The 21,612-nt window shown below is 43.7% G+C and overlaps 1 protein-coding gene across 1 annotated transcript in view; it reads left to right on the top strand.

Annotated features, from left to right (window-relative positions):
• Positions 1-21,541, top strand: part of LOC120017704 (cilia- and flagella-associated protein 36-like) — a 30,561-nt gene extending 9,020 nt beyond the window's left edge. Inside the window, exons 2-10 of the mRNA XM_038960639.1 lie at positions 5,174-5,238; positions 5,487-5,588; positions 7,917-8,031; positions 8,328-8,415; positions 17,709-17,853; positions 18,498-18,603; positions 20,066-20,208; positions 20,504-20,659; positions 21,288-21,541. Of these exons, the coding sequence (XP_038816567.1) occupies positions 5,174-5,238; positions 5,487-5,588; positions 7,917-8,031; positions 8,328-8,415; positions 17,709-17,853; positions 18,498-18,603; positions 20,066-20,208; positions 20,504-20,659; positions 21,288-21,371 (1,004 nt within the window). The 3' untranslated portion in view covers positions 21,372-21,541. The remainder of the gene's footprint in view (positions 1-5,173; positions 5,239-5,486; positions 5,589-7,916; positions 8,032-8,327; positions 8,416-17,708; positions 17,854-18,497; positions 18,604-20,065; positions 20,209-20,503; positions 20,660-21,287) is intronic.
• Positions 21,542-21,612: the final 71 nt, after the last annotated feature.

Consider the following 21,612-nt stretch of genomic DNA (forward strand, 5'->3'; position numbering starts at 1 on the left):
TCATCAAGAACATCAAGGTGAGCGGTTCAATTGTTGTGAAGATGGCTTCAGGGTGCCCAAGAAAGTCCAGCAAGCGCCAGGACCGTCTCCTAAAGTTGATTCAGCTAAAGGGATCGGGGAACCACCAGTACGGAGCTGGCTCAGGAATGGCAGCAGGCAGGTGTGAGTGCATCTGCGCGCACAGTGAGGCAAAGACTTTTGGAGGATGGCCTGGTGTCAAGAAGGGCAGCAAAGAAGCCACTTCTCTCCAGGAAAAACATCAGGGACAGACTGATATTCTGCAAACAGTACAGGGATTGGATTGCTGAGGACTGGGGTAAAGCCATTTTCTCTGATGAATCCCCTTTCCAATTGTTTGGGGCATCCGGAAAAAAGCTTGTCTTGAGAAGACAAGGTGAGCGCTACCATCAGTCCTGTGTCATGCCAACAGTAAAGCATCCTGAGACCATTCATGTGTGGGGTTGCTTCTCAGCCAAGGGAGTGGGCTCGCTCACAATTGTTTCTAAGAACACAGCCATGAATAAAGAATGGTACCAACACATCCTCCGAGAGCAACTTCTCCCAACCATCCAGGAACAGTTTGGTGACAAACAATGCCTTTTCTAGCACGATGGAGCACCTTGCCCAGCTCGGGGAACAAAACATCGATATTTTGGGCCCTTGGCCTTAATCCCATTGAGAGTTTGTGGTCAATCCTCAAGAGGCGGGTGGACAAAAAAACAAACACATTCTGACCAACTCCAAGCATTGATTATGCAAGAATGGGCTGCCATCAGTCAGGATGTGGCCCAGAAGTTAATTGACAGCATGCCAGGGCGGATTGCAGAGGTCTTGAAAAAGAAGGGTCAACACTGCAAATATTGACTCTTTGCATCAACTTCATGTTAATTGTCAATAAAAGCCTTTGACACTTATGAAATGCTTGTAATTATACTTTAGTATTCCATAGTAACATCTGACAAAAATATCTAAAGACACTGAAGCAGCAAACTTTGTGGAAATTAATATTTGTGTCATTCTCAAAACTTTTGTCCACGACTGTACATGCACATTTCCAGATATCATCAACAGAAATGTAATCAAGGCACGGCATAGTACAGGGAGAGCTCTGCAGTGCTGATTTATGACTTCTGAATTTGCATCAGATGGCAACAAGATCATATTGTATAGCAATTTCATCAGGTAACATGAATACAAAGCCGGCGAGAGGTGGTTAGAATAGGATGGTAGGCCAAAAGTTTGTGTAACCAATAGAGAGTCAGAGTCCCGAGTGTGGGAACAAACAGTCTGTCCCACGGTTGGGTAAAGACAGTTTGTAGTCAACAAAGTATGCAGGAGTCATGATGCAAATAGAAAAATAGCAAGATGCACAAGAAACAAATAAAAAGTATAACAACTTGTGGCTAGCCATTGTAAGTTCAGAGTCACTCGGCCCAACAGTGCCTGTGTGCTGGAGGCGAGAGAAAGCTTTGGAGAGAGGGGTGAGTGTGGTGGAGGAACCTGTACCAGACAGGGGGAGACAGGCCAGGGCAGACGGTGAACAGATTGCCAGGTGGAATCCAAGCAGCAGGCAATGGGAGTAGATGTGTGTCACACCCACTTGGAAGAAGCTTTTATTTCTGGAGGCAGATTTCTTGTAGAAAATGCCAGTGAATGGTCTTTGAACAGCAGGAGGGGGCTTCAGAGGATGCTTCAAAGACTCCTGACACTTGTTGGGCCAAAAGCCCTTTTACTTCACACCTTAGTGCTAATTGAATTTGTATCTGGTTTGTCCTTTCAAGCCTGAGACCTCAGTTCCAAGTTGGAATGGTATCCTCAGGTCTCTGCTGTTTGTTTGCTCGAGCAAACATGGAATGGTATACCCTCTGTATAGCTTGGAAAAAGAAAACCTTGGAAGCAGTAATCTCTCCGGTTAATTTTGGTCAAAATTAGGTTGTAGGTTTGGAGTTTTGATCTGGAGCGAAGGCCATGCTGTGGAGTGTAGCATCCTGCATATGTACCTGCCAAAAAATCCAAGTTTATCTAACTCCAAATCTATCCTTTTGTAAAAAACATGTTGAAAGATGTGAGAGCTCCCATTTAGCTGTGTGTCTCTCTCTGAGGGGGGTGTGTTTTCACTGCATACCAGATATTATGTCAAGAACAGCGCAAATAAGCAAAGAGAAACGTCAATCCATCATTACTTTAAGACACGAAGGTCCGTCAATCCGGAAAATGTCAAGAACTTTGAACGTTTCTTCAAGTGCAGTCGCAAAAACCATCAAGTGCTATGATGACACTGGCTCTCACAGGCGCCACCACAGGATAGGAAGACCCAGAGTTACCTCTGCTGCAGAGGATAAGTTCATTCGAGTTACCGGCCTCAGAAATTGCAGGCCAAAAAAATGCTTCACGGAGTTAAAGTAACAGACACATCTTAATAACTGTTCAGAGGAGACTGTGTGAATCAGGCCTTCATGGTCAAATTGCTGCATAGAAACCACTAGTAAAGGACACCAATAATAAGAAGAGACTTGATTGGGCCAAGAAACACAAGCAATGGACATTAGACTGATGGAAATCTGTAATTTGGTCTGATGAGTCCAAATTTGAGATTTTTGGTTCCAACCGCCGTGTCTTTGTGAGACTCGGAGTAGGTGAACGGATGATCTCCGCATGTGTGGTTCCCACCGTGAAGCACAGAGGAGGAGGTGTGATGGTGTGGGGGTGTTTTGCTGGGGACACTGTCTGTGATTTATTTAGAATTCAAGGCACACTTAACCAGCATGGCTACCACAGCATTCTGCAGTGATACGCCATCCCATCTGGTTTGGACTTAGTGGGACTATCATTTGTTTTTCAACAGGACAATGACCCACCACACCTCCAGGCTGTGTAAGGGCTATTTGACCAAGAAGGAGAGTGATGGAGTGCTGCATCAGATGACCTGGCCTCCACAATCACCCGACCTCAACCCAATTGAGATGGTTTGGGATGAGTTGAGTGAAGGAAAAGCAGCCAACAAGTGCTCAGTATATGTGGGAACTCCAAGACTGTTGGAAAAGCATTCCAGGTGAAGCTGGTTGAGAGAATGCCAAGAGTGTGCAACGCTGTCATCAAGGCAAATGGTGGCTACTTTGAAGAATCTCAAATATAAAATATATTTTTATTTGTTTAACACTTTCTTTGGTTGCGATGTGTTATTTCATAGTTTTGATGTCTTCACTATTATTATATTGTCGTTACTCTTTGACTGGTACTGTGTTGAAATTAGATTGATGTAACAACATGTTAGTCAAGTTAAAGTGATGCTCCAGAACTTTTGTATAATTTACGCCAGTAGTTTTGAAAGGGGTGCTCTCAAGTCAAAATGGGTTCCCGTTTTTATGTGTAGTACGTTATCCATTCCATATGATATTTTACATTGTTGCAATTTTGTATGATATGTTATGAATTTGTTGTGCTTAAGATCCCGGACTGTATCTTTAAGTCAATGTATTTAAGTTTTACCGTAATTTCAACGTTTTTCAACGTTGAATTTAGATGAAAACAGTACTGGTGGTTGAATTCTTCAAATCCAATGTATTTTCCATGCAGATTCCACGTCACAATAACTTGACAAATTACGTTGAAACAATGTTGATTCAACCAGTGTGTGCCCAGTTGGTAGCTAATCAATCTGGCTCGCGCTTGTTACGTTCCTTTATTTAGGCCACTAGTACATGCAACAGTGCTTGACCAAAATAATCATCACCTGAGTAGCCAAACCTCCCAGTGCCAGGTGATCACTACACACCAGATATTATGGAAGACAGAAGCTGGCTACTATAACTATTGTAATTTGTTAGCTAGCTAGGTACACTTAAAATGTAGTTCAAGATTTTTGCTGCTATTGTTAATGATGATACCGGATAAAAAAATGCACAGCTGCAAATCAGGTAGCCTAGCAGTTAAGAGCGCTGGGCCACTAACCAAAAGGTCGCTGGTTCAAATCCCCAAGCCGACTAGGAGAAACATCTCTCCTTAAGTTCTTGCGGATCAGTGGGAGGCTACCGTCCCAAATTCAAATTAAATTACTATAAATATTAAACTTTCATGAAATCACAAGTGCAATACATCAAAATAAAGCTTAACTTGTTGTTAATCCAGCCGTCGTGTCAGATTTAAAAAAGGCTTTACGGCGAAAGCAAACCATGCGATTATCTGAGGACAGCGCCCAGCACACACATGCATAACAAATCATTTTCAACCAGGGAGTTGCGACACAAAAGTCAGAAATAGCGATATAATATATGCCTTACCTTTGAAGATCTTCTTCTGTTGGCACTCCAAAAGGTCCCAGTTACATTACAAATGGTCCTTTTGTTCGATAAACTCCTTCTTTATATCCATAAAAACTCAGTTTAGCTGGCGCTCTTCAGTCAATAATCCACTCGTTTTCCCTCCTTCAAAATGCATACAAAATTAATCCCAAACATTACCAATAAACTTATCCAAACAAGTCAATCAACGTTTATAATCAAACCTTAGGTACCCTAATACGCAAATAAACAATCAAATTTAAGACTGAGAATCGTTATTGTCTTTACCGGAGAAAAATACCAAAGAACGCGCTCTCATTCACACTCTTGGAAACACTACAGCCAAAATGGGAGCCACCTAGAAAAATGACAATTTCTGGCAAATTTTTCCAAAAACCAGCCTGAAACTCTTTCTAAAGACTGTTGACATCTAGTGGAAGCCCTAGGAACTGCAATCGGGCACGATTTCGCTCTATTATAAAAGTGCCAGCCATTGAAATCAGTGGTAGGATGAGGGAGGTGATGGTTTGTCCACGGGGTTTCGCCTGCCATTTCAGTTCTGTTATACTCGCAGACATTATTTTCACAGTTTTAGAAACTTTAGAGTGTTTTCTATCCATGTGCATATCCTAGCTTCTGGGCCTGAGTAGCAGGCAGTTTACTTTGGGCACACTTTTCATCCGGAGGTCAAAATACCGCCCCCTATCCCAATGAAGTTAAGCAAGGCACTTAACCCTATTTGCTCTTGTAAGTCGCTTTGGGTAAGAGCATCTGCTAAATGGCTAAAATGTAAATTAGGAATGTATGTCAATAAGCAGTGTCACCCTACTTGTTTATTTCAGATATTATGCATGCAAGTTTGCATAGATGACCAATTTTGCATTTTCTTTCAGTTTTTGATGACGAAGATGAAAATAAATTGACTTATACAGAAATCCATCAGCAGTACAAGCATTTGGTGAGTAGCTAGCTACAGTCTTTGGAATAGCTTGTAACATTATTATGCATTGGGTTTCTTATTATGATGATTTAACGTTACACATGTATCTTAGATAGACATATTCTGGAAGGGTCTGCAATTCCATAAATTAGTCCTGAATCAAGATGTGGAATGGCTCAGTTAGTCATGAATAGTTTGTCAGTGTCTTAACATCAAATGTTTTGTCTCTGGAAAACAGTAATGCAAGTAGCTACATTTACTTTCAGGTGGAGAAGTTGTTAGAAACGTACATGCAAGAGGTTGGCATCGATGAGCAGCAGTTTCTGGAGGCATGCTCTTCTCCTTTTGCCAAGTCCAAAACCTTACAGGTAAGCTCGATCATCTTTCCTATACGCTGCCACAAATGATGCCAGCTACGTAGGTGTAGACGGATGAGTGTGCACCTTTACAATGCAAATGGGTTGAGATAACAGAACCTCTAGATATTTTCTTACATATCCTTCAGTGCTTTACACAAGTCAGTGGAAGGAAAGTGTAAACCATTGCTCTGAAAATACCTAGGTCTATGTTTGGGCCAGGGCAAGAGCTCTCTCTGGATACAGCATTAAAGGCTCCCCCTAAAAATAACAGCATGTCAATGCCACTCTGATCTGTCACTTTCTTCATCATGCCTGCTGTGATGACATATCTAGGGGATTTGTATTATGATGATGACGTCTAATGGTTGCTGGGAACTTGCCAGCTATTGGTCTCTTTTTTTGGACTGGCCATACTGAACGATATATTCTGTATCCGGGCGGAATTCAATAGCCTCCATCTCAGGACAATTCATTTAATGCACCATCAATCTAATGACTCCTGTATGTGATGGAGTTAATTTGTGATGACTCATCAAGTAATGTAATGTTACACACAGTAGGCTACCTGACGTCTCTGACAGTAGAGATGAGCTCTTTGACATCCCAAAGGCCTAGTTGCCTTTTGATGAAGCCAAGGGCTACAAGGTTTAGGTCTGCTCACAGGGATGAACTGAACTGGAAGCTAACCAAGTCATTTGGAATAATTATTGCACAGTGCAGGTCAGGAAGGAGGAGTGGACAGTGCCAGAGTTTAACAACTCCAATGAGGTAGCTTACTATGGGATGGGTTTCTACAGGGACTCCCTGTGATATTGTTACAATTTAACTTTGGGCCCTATCCAATCAAACTCAATTACCAGGTTTCTGGGATAAATCCCAAACGATTCTTCTAGCACTACAAGTAGGCCTAGGTTATGCACATTTGATGTGTGTAAATAAACAAACAATGTTTACAGTGTTTATTTTTGTGCAAGAATACTCACTTATCCTGGAGACCTGTTTACTGATTTTATGAAATGGGCCTTCGGTTGTAGCCTGGTGGAACAAGCTGAGCGCAACAGTCAGTCTGCTTGACCAGGCCACAGCGGTCAGTATGCTTGACCAGGCCACGTCGGTTGTAGCCTGGTGGAACAAGCTGAGCGCAACAGTCAGTCTGCTTGACCAGGCCACAGCGGTCAGTATGCTTGACCAGGCCACTTCGGTTGTAGCCTGGTGGAACAAGCTGAGCGCAACAGTCAGTCTGCTTGACCAGGCCACAGCGGTCAGTATGCTTGACCAGGCCACTTCGGTTGTAGCCTGGTGGAACAAGCTGAGCGCAACAGTCAGTCTGCTTGACCAGGCCACAGCGGTCAGTATGCTTGACCAGGCCACGTCGGTTGCATGGCAAGCAATCAAGAACAAGAAAGGTACATATTGAACTACCTGTGAAGAAAGGTAGGCTACATATTAATGACTTGAAGCCAAGCTCCTTTCAGTTCTGCTCATGCTGTTACCTGCTGTCTCCATGCCGACTGTTTTGACAGTTCACCGCCCACGAGGGCGGGGTTGTGATACTACTTAATTACCTTGCTGAAGCATTTCCCTGAGGTCTGAATCTGAGGACCTTATCACCATTGAGCCTAATCCACACCTTTCCCGACCCTTTACCTTCCTACTAATGGTAGGGAATATGAACTGTCAGAGTGGGGAAATATGATAGGATTGGGTGTGCTCTCATGAAAAAACATTAAAGATAACTTGCAGCCTAGATCTTCTTGAAATGCGTGCTCCCGTCATGGACTGAGGAGCATGCCCCATCATGTTCAACTCCATGGTCAAAGAATGCATGGCCCTGCATAAAAATACATAATAGGAAATAGTTCAGGTACACAATGATGCATTCTGTTTCTCCTCCGTCTGCTGGTGTTGTGAACCTGAGACTGTTAAACATACAGGAGCTCAGGTAGACCTGATCTATGACCAGATTAGTGGGCCGGGCCTAAATCGGGTTAGTGAGATACAGGAACAGCTCGATGGAGCTATTCCTGATGGAGAGTGTTACTTAGTGTCAGAGCCAGCGGTGCCCTCTGGGACATACCTGGGCCAGAAAAAGACCTCGGTTGTGATTTAAGTTACCAGGAGGCACATAATGTAGGCCTCAGGACAGAGACATAGAGAGGAAGATAACTCAGAGCTGACCCAGTTTCAATTACAGTGCCAACTGCCAAGGTTGCACAACCCAGAGGCAGAGAAACCAAAGAAACAAGTACAAATATGAATAATTCATTGGACTTGGCAAGATGGTTAGCAGATGTAGAACAGTATTCATGCTTATTATTAACTGTACCTTTTGTACAGACTGTATTCCAGCCCGTCCTGGCCACAGACGACTTCCAGATGTTCAGGTCTCTCATGGTGCAGAAGAACATGGAGCTCCAGCTTCAGGCGCTGCAGGTCATTAAAGAGAGAAATGGTACACCTTTTCACTGTTGTCACACAACTCCTAATTAGGGTTGAACAAATCTGGTAACTTTCCCAACATATTCAGATTTTCCAGAAGTCTTGATTGGAGGATTCCGGATTTCTTGCGTATTCCCTCCTGATTTGGGAAAGTTACTGGATTTTTTTGCAATCCTAATGCTTGCCTACCGTACCAGCTTACACACTACTCCATCATGCGGGTGTGCCCACACACACACACACTTGGCACCGATGAGCCTACACCGGTCCAAAACCGTTTGTTCTAATGCTCCCCTCTTGTGTGCATAGGCGCCCTGCCTGAGTGTCTCACAGATGGAGCAGACGTGATGAGTGAACTGGAGCAGCAGGAGATGAAGATTATACAGGAGGTTCTGAAGTAAGAGACTCATAGAACTGGGGCCATTACACCAGCCCTCATACACGCACTGTCATTTTATAAGAATAGGGTTTTCATCAGTTTCTCATCAAAGATGTAGGCTTTGTTGTGTCGTTTCCTTTAGTCATTGGCACACACGTAGGGCCCGTAGTTTTGCCTGAGCACATTATTAGACCAGGAAAAACTCCAGCTCCCAATAAACCCCCCCCAAAAAAGGAACAATAAAATAACAATGAGGCTATATACATGATATATTATTATATATTATTCGTAGTCGTCTATTTACCACCACAGACCGATGCTGGCACTAAGACTGCAATCAACGAGGTGTATAAGGCCATAAGCAAACAAGAAAATGCTCACCCAGAAGCGGCTATCCTTGTGGCCCGGGACTTTAATGCAGGCAAACTTAAATCAGTTTTACCAAATTTTTACCAGCATGTCACATGTGCAACCAGAGGGGAAAAAAACTCTGACCACCTTTACTCCACACACAGAGATGCATACAAAGCTCTCCCTTGCCCTCCATTTGGCAAATCTGACCATAATTCTATCCTCCTGATTCCTGCTTTCAAGCAAAAACTAAAGCAGGAAGTACCAGTGACTCGCTCAATACGGAAGTGGTTAGATGACGCGGATGCTATGCTACAGGACTAAAGGAAAAGGTGGGACGAACAGGCCCCCATTAACATCAACAGGGCTGTAGTGATTGAGTCGAGAGTTTCAAGTTCCTTGATGTCCACATCACCAACGATCTATCATGATCCAAACAGATGAAGAGGGCACGACAAAACCTTTTCCTCCTCAGGAGACTGAAAAGATTTAGCATGGGTCCCCAGATCCTCAAAGTTCTACAGCTGCACCATCGAGATCATCCTGACCAGTTGCATCACCGCCTGGTATGGCAACTGCTCAGCATCTGACCGTAAGGCGCTACAGATGGTAGTGCGTACGGCCCAGTACATCACTGGGGCCAAGCTTGCTGCAATCCAGGACCTATATAATAGGCGGTGTCAGTGGAAAGCCCATAAAATTGTCAGACTACAGTCACCCAAGTCATAGACTGTTTTCTCTGCTACCCCAAGGCAAGCGGTACTGGAGCGCCAGGTCTAGGACCAAAAGGCTCCTTAACAGCTTCTACCGCCAAGCCATAAGACTGCTGAACAATTCATCAAATGGCCACCGGACTATGACATTGACCCCCCCTCCATTTGTTTTTACATTGCTGCTACTCGCTGTTTATTATCTATGCATAGTCACTTCACCCCTACCTACATGTACAAATTACTTCTCACCTCAACCCCCGCACACTGACTCTGTACCGGTACCCCCTGTATATAGCTTCGTTATTGTTACTTTTTATTTTATACTTTTAGTTTATTTGGTAATTATTTTCTTAACTCTTCTTGAACTGCACTGTTGGTTAAGGGCTTGTAAGTTAGCATTTAACAGTAAGGTCTACACTTGTTATATTCGGCGCATGTGTGTAACGATCGTCTGTGGTGGTAGAAGGATCGGACCAAGGTGCGGCATGGTAAGTGTTCATGTCTTTTTAATAAACAAAACTGAACACTGGAACAAAACAATAAACGAAGTGAACAAACGAAACAGTACCGTGTGGCGACAAACACTGACACGGAAGACAAACACCCACAAACCAAAAGACAAAACAGGCTACCTAAATATGGTTCCCAATCAGAGACAATGACAAACACCTGCCTCTGATTGAGAAGCATATCAGGCCAAACGACAAACCCAACATAGAAACACAAAACATAGATAACCCACCCAACTCACACCCTGACCACACTAAAACAAAGAAAATACAAAAAAACTATGGTCAGAACGTGACAATGTGACAAATAAAGTTTGACTCGGTACTGGTACCCCCTGTATCAAATCAATGTGTGGGGGTACAGGTTATTCGTGGTAATTTGTACATGTAGGTATGGGTAAAGTGACTATGCATAGATAATAAACAGTGAGTAGCAGCAGTGTAAAAACAAAGGCGGGGGCGGTGTCAATGCAAATAGTTTGTGTGCCCGTTTGATTAATTGTTCAGCAGTCTTATGGCTTGGGGGTAGAAGCTGTTAATGTATACTCACTATTTTTGTGTCTGTGTCGGCATGCTTGGTGGTAGATGGCTGTGTAGTAAATCAGTGAGTGACAAATCATCCAAGATTATAACTTCCTAGTAGCGCTCTGGCTCTATTGGGATTTCTGCATTTGAAGCTAAGCCAAGTGCAGCACTAAAGGCTGTGTGTCCATGGGGACTAAACTCCTTAGTGTTACACTAATATTGAGGGGTTTACACTCCTTGGCAATGGAGAAAATGTAATTTTATCCTTTTGTCTTAGGGCTGGCCCCACCAACCATTCTTTGGTCTTGATTGTCTAGTTGAAGTCTATTTGATGTGTCAGAGGGACTTGTTATATATCTACGTGATGCATCTTCAGGCTTTGTTTGCTGTCAGTGGTATAATCGGGGCATTAGATCAAATCAAATGTTATTGGTCACATGCAGATGTTATTGCGAGTGTAGCGAAATGCTTGTGCTTCTATTTCCGATAACGCAGTAATATCTAACAAGTAATCTAACAAATTCACAACAACTACCTTATACACACAAATGTAAGGGATGAATAAGATATAAGATCACGAGTTCATGCAGAGTTAGGCCTATTTTATAGCACAGTGCATGGAGACCACTTAGCCTACGTTGCTCTCATGTTATGTAATGTTCTCAGCTATGATCATTGAAAATGTTGCATCATTTGTGTGCTCTTAAAATCCTGTGTGATGGAAAGTGTCATCCTAGTTGAATTAAGTTGCTAATCAATTAAATAAAGAGATTATCATGGTGAGTGGCAGCAAGTTGCGGGAAGTAGGGGTGCTGAGGTTTCTGCAGCAGCCCCTGAAAAATGTAAAATAAAAGTGTATATTAATGGGGGGAAAAATGCTATTTCTTCACAAAAGTAGTGCACTGGGCCTTTACTAGTCCTGTATTAGAGTACCAATATAACCGCCTGTCTATAGCGCGGGCCAACATGTATTTTTCTAATATAATGGGCCACGTGAGAATTTCTGGTCATTTAACCTATTTCTTAGGTTATTTTTGTACATTTTGATATTGCCTATAGGGCGTAAAATTGATGGGCCCATCCTTAACAAGTGATCTGAGTCACATACGCCTAAAATAACAGGAACTGTTCTTGCAGGTGGGAGTTGGACAGAGAGCCAGCGGGTGCAGTATGAAAAGCTGCGTGTGCGGGCAGGAGCGTGATGAATAAATCAGTCCCGTGCCGACTTCTACTTGGACTCATGCCAGCTCTGGGCCTTCTAGTGTCTTTATACCACTCATAATACAGTACTATGTACAGTGAATTCGGAAAGTATTAAGACCATTGAGATTTTCCGTTTTTTAAAATTTTTAATACATTTGCAAACATTTCTAAAAACCTGTTTTTGCTTTGTCATTATGGGGTATTGTGTGTAGATTGATAAGGGGAAAAAACTATTTAATACATTTTAGAATAAGGCTGTAACGTAACAAAATGTGGAAAAAGTCAAGGGGTCTGAATACTTTGCGAATGCACTGTAGGTTAATGTACTGTCAGGTCCAGAATTATTGACACCCTTGATAAATGAGCAAAAAAGACTGTATAAAATAAATAATACAAATACTGAGCTATATTTTTCTGTTTCACCTTTATTTAACCAGGTAGGCTAGTTGAGAGCAAGTTCTCATTTACAACTGCGACCTGGCCAAGATAAAGCAAAGCAGTGCGACACAAACAACAACACAGATTTACACATGGAATAAACAAGTGTACAGTCAAGAACACAATAGAAAAAAGAAAGTCTATATACAGTGTGTGCAAATGGCAATATTGTATGCTAATACAATTGCTCAGATATAGATTTAGTTTAACAAGTCATATTTCTTTCTCTCAAAAAGAGAGGTCAAAATGATTGCCAAACCTTTTTTCTATACCACCAGTGTTTGATTTGATTTATTTTGACACCAAACCTAAGTTTATTTATTTATTAGTCACGTGCGCCGAATACAGTGAAATGCTTACTTACTAACCAACAGTGCAATGTTTTAGTAAAAAATAGGTATTATATGAACAATATATACTGTGGGGCAAAAAAGTATTTAGTCAGCCACCAATTGTGCAAGTTCTCCCACTTAAAAAGATGAGAGAGGCCTGTAATTTTCATCATAGGTACACTTCAACTATGACAGACAAAATGAGGGGAAAAAATCCAGAAAATCACATTGTAGGATTTTTAATGAATTTATTTGCAAATTATGGTGGAAAATAAGTATTTGGTCAATAACAAAAGTTTATCTCAATACTTTGTTATATACCCTTTGTTGGCAATGACAGAGGTCAAACGTTTTCTGTAAGTCTTCACAAGGTTTTCACACACTGTTGCTGGTATTTTGGCCCATTCCTCCATGCAGATCTCCTCTAGAGCAGTGATGTTTTGGGGCTGTTGCTGGTCAACACGGACTTTCAACTCCCTCCAAAGATTTTCTATGGGGTTGAGATCTGGAGACTAGCTAGGCCACTCCAGGACCTTGAAATGCTTCTTACGAAGCCACTCCTTCGTTGCCCGGGCGGTGTGTTTGGGATCATTGTCATGCTGAAAGACCCAGCCACGTTTCATCTTCAATGCCCTTGCTGATGGAAGGAGGTTTTCACTCAAAATCTCACGATACATGGCCCCATTCATTCTTTCCTTTACACGGATCAGTCGTCCTGGTCCCTTTGCAGAAAAACAGCCCCAAAGCATGATGTTTCCACCCCCATGCTTCACAGTAGGTATGGTGTTCTTTGGATGCAACTCAGCATTCTTTGTCCTCCAAACACGACGAGTTGAATTTTTACCAAAAAGTTATATTTTGGTTTCATCTGACCATATGACATTCTCCCAATCTTCTTCTGGATCATCCAAATGCTCTCTAGCAAACTTCAGACGGGCCTGGACATGTACTGGCTGAAGCAGGGGGACAGGTCTGGCACTGCAGGATTTGAGTCCCTGGCAGCGTAGTGTGTTACTGATGGTAGGCTTTGTTACTTTGGTCCCAGCTCTCTGTAGGTCATTCACTAGGTCCCCCCGTGTGGTTCTGGGATTTTTGCTCACCATTCTTTGCTCACCGTTCTTGGTGGCTGACTAAATACTTTTTTTGCCCCACTGTAAGTAGAGAAATAAAAAACAACACTAAAAAGACAATGAAAAATAATAGTAGCGAGGCTATACTTGTAAGTCGCTCTGGATAAGAGCGTCTGCTAAATGACTTAAATGTAAATGTATATACAGTCGCGCTATATACAGGCACCAGTTAGTCGGGCTAATTGAGTTAGTATGTACATGTAGGTATGGTTAAAGTGACTATGCATATATGATAAACAGAGAGTAGCAGTAGCATAAAAAAGAGGTGTTGATGGGTGGCGGGACACAATGCAGATAGTCCGGGTAGCCAATGTGCGGGGGCACCGGTTAGTCGGGCTAATTGAGGTAGTATGTACATGTAGGTATGGTTAAAGTGACTATGCATATAAGATAAACAGAGAGTAGCAGCAGCGTAAAAGAGGGGTTGGGGGGTGGACACAATGCAAATAGTCCGGGTAGCCATTTGATTACTTATTCAGGAGTCTTATGGCTTGGGGGTAAAAGCTGTTGAGAAGCCTTTTGGTCCTAGACTTGCCATGCGGTAGTAGAGAGAACAGTCTATGACTGGGGTGGCTGGGATCTTTGACAATTTTTAGGGCCTTCCTCTGACACCGCCTGGTGTAGAGGTCCTGGATGGCAGGCAGCTTAGCCCCAGTGATGTACTGGGCCATACACGCTACCCTCTGTAGTGCCTTGCGGTCGGAGGCCGATCAGTTGCCGTACCAGGCATTGATGCAACCAGTCAGGATGCTCTCGATCGTGCAGCTGTAGAACCTTTTGAGGATCTCAGGACCCATGCCAAATCTTTTTAGTTTCCTGAGAGGGAATAGGCTTTGTTGTGCCCTCTTCACAACTGTCTTGGTGTGCTTGGACCATTCTAGTTTGTTGTTGATGTGGACCTCAAGGAACTTGAAGCTCTCAACCTGCTCCACTGCAGCCCTGTCAATGAGAATGGGGGCGTGCTCGGTCCTCCTTTTCCTGTAGTCCACAATCATCTCCTTAGTCTTGCTCACGTTGAGGGATAGGTTGTTATTCTGGCACCACCCGGCCAGGTCTCTGACCCCCTCCCTATAAGCTGTCTCGTCGTTGTCGGTGATCAGGCCTACCACTGTTGTGTCGTCTGCAAACTCAATGATAGTGTTGGAGTCGTGCCTGGCCACGCAGTCGTGGGTGAACACGGAGTACAGGAGGGGACTGAGCACTCACCCCTGAGCGGCTCCAGTGTTGAGGATCAGTGTGGCAGATGTGTTGCTACCTACCCTCACCACCTGGGGGCGACCCGTCAGGAAGTCCAGGATCCAGTTGCAGAGGGAGGTGTTTAGTGATGAGGATCCTTAGTTTAGTGATGAGCTTTGAGGGTACTATGGTGCTGAGCTGTAGTCAATGAATAGCATTCTCATGTAGGTGTTCCTTTTGTCCAGGTGGGAAAGGGCAGTGTGGAGTGCAATAGAGATTGCATCATCTGTGGATCTGTTTGGGCGGTATGCAAATTGGAGTGGGTCTAGGGTTTCTGGAATAATGGTGTTGATGTGAGCCATTACCAGCCTTTCAAAGCACTTCATGGCTACAGACGTGAGTGCTACGGGTCTGTATTCATTTAGGCAGGTTGCCTTAGTGTTCTTGGGCACAGGGACTATGGTGATCTGCTTGAAACATGTTGGTATTACAGACTCAATCAGGGACATGTTGAAAATGTCAGTGAAGACATCTGCCAGTTGGTCAGCACATGCCCGGAGCACACGTCCTGGTAATCCGTCTGGCCCCACGGCCTTGTGAATGTTGATATGTTTACTCACGTCAGCTACGGAGAGCATGATCACACAGTCGTCCAGAACAGCTGATGCTCTCATGCATGTTTCAGTGTTGCTTGCCTCGAAGCGAGCATAGAAGTGATTTAGCTCGTCTGGTAGGCTTGTGTCACTGGGCAGCTCGCGACTGTGCTTCCCTTTGGAGTCTGTAATAATTTGCAAGCCCTGCCACATAAGACACACGTCGGAGACGGTGTAGTATGATTCAATCTTAGCCCTGTATGGCGTTTGCCTGTTTCATGGTTCGTCGGAGGGCATAGCAGGATTTCTTAAGCTTCCGGGTTAGAGTCCCGCACCTTGAAAGAGGCAGCTCTGCCCTTTAGCTCAGTGCGAATGTTGCCTGTAATCCATGGCTTCTGGTTGGGATATGTATGTACAGTCACTATGGGGACGACATCCTCGATGCACTTATTGATAAAGCCAGTGACTGATGTGTTGTACTCCTCAATGCAATCGGAAGAATCACGGAACATGTTCCAGTCTGTGATTGCAAAACAGTCCTGTAGTTTAAAAAAACTGGTCAGATGACACAGATGCTATAGACCGAGTCACTGGTGCTTCCTGTTTTAATTTTAGCTTGTAAGCAGGAATCAGGAGGATAGAGTTGTGGTCAGATTTACCAAATGGAGGGCAAGGGAGAGCTTTGTACGCGTCTCTGTGTGGAGTACAGGTAATCTATAATTTTTTTCCTTCTGGTTACACATTTAACATGTTTCTAGAGATTAGGTTAAACTGATTTACGTTTCCCTGCATTAAAGTCTCCGGCCACTAGGAGTGCCTTCTCTGGGTGAGGGGTTTCTTGTTTGCTTATTTCCTTATACAGCTGACTGAGTGCAGTCTTAGTGCCAGCATCTGTCTGGGGTGGTAAATAAACAGCTACGAAAAGTATTGTTGAAAACTCTCTTGGCAAATAGTGTGGTCCACAGTTTATCATAAGATACTCTACTTCAGGCGAGCAAAATCTAGAGACTTCCTTCGATTTCGTGCACCAGCTGTTGTTTACAAATATGCACAGACCGCTCCCTCTCCTCTTACCGGAGTGTGCTATCAAGCCGGTGCAGCGTATATCCTGCTAGCTGAATATCCATGTCATCATTCAGCCACGATTCCGTGAAACATAAGATGTTACGGTTTTTGGTGTCCCGTTGTAGGATATTCGTGATCGTACCTCGTCTAATTTATTGTCCGATGATTGTACGTTGGCGAGTAATATTGACAGTAACGGCAGCTTTCCCACTTGCCTTCTGCGGATCCTTGCGAGGCACCCCGCTCTGTGTCCTCTGTACCTGCGTCTCTTTCTCTTGCCAATAACGGGGATGTCGGCCTTGTCGGGTGTTAGCAGTACATCCTGTGCGTCCTGCTTGTGGAAGAAAAAATATTTGTCTAATCCGAGGTGAGTGATCGCTGTCCTGATATCCAGAAGCTCTTTTTTGCTGTAAGATACGGTAGCAGAAACATTATTTACAAAATAAGTTACAAATAACAACAACAAAAAACATGATAGCACAATTGGTTAGGCGCGCGTTAAACTGCTCCCATTTCTTCCGGCGACATTTTATGATGCATAAATCAGAAAATAAACCCATAACTACTGTAAAATATGGTGGTGGATCTTTGGTTGTATGGGGCTATTTTGCTTCCACTGGTCCTGGGGCCCCTTGTTAAGGTCAACGGCATGAACTTTACCCAGTAGCAGGAAATCTTTGCCAAAAACCTGGTTGCCTCTGCCAGGAGGCTGAAACTTGGCTGCAGTAGAACTTCCAGCAAGACAATAACTTGAACCCTGGTAAAAAACCTGTGGTTTGAATTGAAGAGGGCAGTCCATAAGCGCATACGAAGGATATCAAGGATCTGGAAAAAAATCTTTACGGAGGAATGGTCTAAATCCCTCCCTAAGTGTTCTCCAATCTCATAAAAAGGCTCAGTGCCGTTATCCTCACAAGATGAAGTATTGAAAACAGGTGCCAATAATCTTGAACCCCATCTTTTGGGAGAGAAAAAAAGTATTACTTTTTAAACAATCTTTTCTCTGAGAAATTGTATTAGTATAATAACATTTTTAGTTTTATTTTGCATACAATATAGCTCAGTATTTATTTATTTTATAGTCTCTCAATGGTGCCAATAATGGCTGTGTTATTTAAGACCGCTTTGTATTCAACTACAAGTAACACATTGAAACACTAGTACAACCCTATAAAACCATGGTGGTGTTTGATGTAAAGTAACCTCCCTCTTACCATCTGAGTTAAACAACTATCTACTGCTAGTAAACATATCTCCCCGATGTGTGTTTGTACAGGAGGTCAAAGGAGGATTATGACCTAGAGATGGCTCGGCGACAGCAGTCAGAGGAGATCGGCTCCACGTCCAGAAGCTGCTCTGATAGGCCAGTTCTAGAGGCAATCAGCATCCAGAGACCCACCTCCATTCAACAGACCAACAAGGTGAGTTATGAACCTAATACTGACCCATCAGAGTGTTGTAATACAAAAATACTGAACATAAGACTCTTTGTCTGTCGAATGTGATAAATGGTTCCTATTTCATGTATTCAGAGCCATAGTATTCTTCTGAGCAATGTAGTTTAGCAGCAACACAAAAGAAGAGGAAGTGATGAGTGCAGCAGCTTACAGTCCCTACATATCACGTTACTAGACAGTCTTCAATCAATCAACTAATGCAGAGCAGTACATGATCTGGCAGATATCCAGCCCTGTTCTAGGACATGGACTCACATTGTTAACTAAAGGTTTGACTTGTTTTTGCCGCATTATTGTTACAATATATGTTTTTTAGCCTGTATATTAACCTAAAGTGGGGTATGTTGCACATGCTCAGCCCAAGGCTGAGGCGAAGGTGTGGGACAGTGGTAGCCACCAGCCCTCTGTCCCTTTGGTCAATGGCAACGCAACGGTAACTCCTAGTAGTGCAATAGCAGACTGTGTGCACTGTACTATGTTAGACCTGTAGTCTGTTGTGGTCGCCCATAAATGTTAGCTGTACAACCTGAACTTTGTGAACATCAGTGTGGCATTATAACTGGAACCGCTAGATACAATGACATGGCTGCCCTGTGCCTTCCCTGTAGGTGAACAGTACATCTCCTCAGAGAGGGGAGCTGAAGGCTGCTGGAGGTAGTGGGCAGATGAGTCCAGCCAATACCAGCACATCTGCCCCTTCTAAGTTGGCATCAGGTAATAACTGTTACATTCAGTCTCCAATACTGTTAGCTGACTGTTTCCCCTCCATATACTTTGGTGCTTGAAACAGTCTTCTCTGTTTCATGTTCTCAGTACATCTGCTCTATTACTAGTCTGTAGTGATGTCTCGGTACCCTCCCTTCTCCTGCCCTCCCTACTGTTCACTGGATTTACTCTGTGCCCTCAGTTTATAGTATACACTAGTCTGTTCCCCTTGAAGCCTTTCCTGTAGTGTAGATATAGCATTAATGCTAAAAGGTTCATATACACTACATGTCCCTTCAAATTAGTGGATTCGGCCATTTCAGCCACACCCGTTGCTGACAGGTATATAAAAATCGAGCACACAGCCATGCAAACTCTATAGACAAACATTGGCAGTAGAATGGCTTTACTGAAGAGCTCAGTGACTTTCAACATGGCACCATCATAGCATGCCACCTTTCCAACAAGTCAGTTCATCAAATTTTTGCCCTGTTAGAGCTGCCCTGGTCAACTGTAAGTGCTGTTATTGTGAGTTGGAAATGTCTAGGAGCATCAACGGCTCTGCCGCAAAGTGGTAGGCCACACAAGCTCACAGAACGGGACCGCGTAGCGTGTAAAAAATCTTCTGTCCTCGGTTGCAACACTCACTACAGAGTTCCGAACTGCCTCTGGAAGCAACATCAGCCCAAGAAATGTTCGTCAGGAGCTTCATGAAATGGGATTCCATGGCAGAGCAGCCGCACATAAGCCTAAGATCACCATGTGCTAAGCCAAGCGTCGGCTGGAGTGGTGTAAAGCTTGCCGCCATTGGACTCGCGTTCCCTGGAGTGATGAATCACGCTTCACCATCTGGCAGTCCGATGGAAAAATCTGGGGTTGGTGGATGCCAAGAGAGAATGCATCCTGCCCGAATCCATAGTGCCAACTGTAAATTTTGGTGGAGGAATAATGGTCTGGGGCTGTTTTTCATGGTTCGGGCTAGGCCCCTTAGTTCCAGTGAAGGGAAATCTTAACGCTACAGCATACAATGACATTCTAGACGATTCTGTGCTTCCAACTTTGTGTCAACATTTTGATAAAGGCCCTTTCCTGTTTCAGCATGACAATGCCCCCGTGCACAAAGTGAGGTCCATATAGAAATGGTTTGTTGAGATCGGCGTGGAAGAACTTGACGGAGCCCTGACACCTTTGGGATGAATTGTAACACTGACTGCTAGCCAGGTTTAATCGCCTAACACCAGTGCCCGACCTCACTAATGCTCTTGTGGCTGAATGGAAGCAAATTCCAACATCTAGTGGAAAGCCTTCCCAGAAGAGTGGAGTCTGTTATAGCAGCAAAGTGGGGACCAACTCCATATTAACGCCCATGATTTTGGAATGAGATGTTCGACGAGCAGGTGTCCACATACTTTTGGTCAGGTAGTGTACTTCAGAGGTTGTGTGACTAATGGAGGGTTATGTGTTGATGCAGAGCCACGAGTCCTTCCTGCTGTGAGGGTTCCAGTGAAGGGCACAGAGCTTCCGGCTGTCTCCAGGGAGAAGGGCAGCAGCCAGGCAGTAGAGGGCTGGATAGAGGAGGCACGCAAGGAGGCTGGCATCTCCAAGCCGTTCACAGTGAGACTCTCCTACTGCATACACCACACATAGGGCTTTGTGTTTTGGTTCATCATGTCACATGATGTAGATTTTAACATTTATAAGGCTTTCCCAGAAATGAGAATTGGAGAATTTACATTTTTCTGAGGATGGTGCTGAAGCGTCGGACATAAAAGCTTTAAATCCAGGTCATGTGACATTAACCATAACACAGGGCCATATGTCATGCACTCTGAATAAACAACATCCAGGCAACATGACCAATTTCACTGAAGACAGAGGATTGATGGATTGTGTTTCTCTGTGTGTTCAGGAGTTGTCAGTAGAGCAGCAGGTGCAACTCCAGCAGAGGGCGCTGTACCTGAGGCAGCAGAGGGACAAACTTCAGGCCATGAAAAGAGAGCAGAGACCCAAACCAGCCACACCAGAGGAACCCCCAGCACACCCTGCACCCACTCCCAGCACACCGGTAACAGCTTTCATTAGTGGTAGATAATGCACCATACCTCAGCTGATGACTGCAAATTCAAGTAGAACTCTGCTAGCAAAGAACCTGAGGTCTGCCTGTGTCATGTTTTTAGTGAGTTTCAAATGCAATCTTCTCTCTTGGTTTCCCTAGATTTTCTGTTCACATTATTCCCTTTTTAAAGTGTTTTGTTCCTCCTCTTTGGCAAGGCAGCAAATCAAAGGACTATGTTCCCCAAATGAACATGGGTGGTGCTAGTAGTGTACAGGAAGAGATGTCAATGCCTCGCAGCCTGCGAGCTCTCTCGTTGGGGGACATAAACCCAAGGTGATCTGGGTTGGAGTGACGACTGTCTCCACTTTGTAGTGCTGCTGCCCCGTGTGCTTCTACTCTTAGAGCTCTATTCAGTCTAGATCGCTGAAGCTTTAGATTGCGCAATATGAAAAAGGTAATTTCCAATTGAGCCGGCATATTTACCGTGAATGCAGTCTCCACTAACATCGCTTTTAAATCAGGCTGAACTTCGGCGATACGGATTGAATAAAGCCCTTGCTGTAGCAGATTTGTGACTTAAGTTTTAGTGGTGCTACCGTTCAACATTTGATACACTTTCTTGGTTTTCCCTTCAAAGGAGATCTCTGTCGAAGATAAAAAGAAGTTACAGAAAAGAAAACATCTGGCTGAAAAACTGAAAGAGGAAGTCATCAAGAAGTAAACGCAACTGCAATATCCCCCCCCCAGAGTTTAATTGTAGTCAAAATGGACCAGAAATGCACCGGGACAAGGAGTTCAAATAGATCTTGATATAGAATCAGTGGTGCATTAATATTACCTATGTAATATCATGTATGCTGTTTAATAAATCCTATTATTTTATACACTTTCTGCCAGAGATCTTGTGTGATAAACCTGGTTAGCATGGAAAGATGCAATTAACTTGTACATCCTGTTTTAAA

Source organism: Salvelinus namaycush, chromosome 22 (genome assembly GCF_016432855.1).
Source record: "Salvelinus namaycush isolate Seneca chromosome 22, SaNama_1.0, whole genome shotgun sequence".
In the NCBI taxonomy this organism is placed as follows: domain Eukaryota; kingdom Metazoa; phylum Chordata; class Actinopteri; order Salmoniformes; family Salmonidae; genus Salvelinus; species Salvelinus namaycush.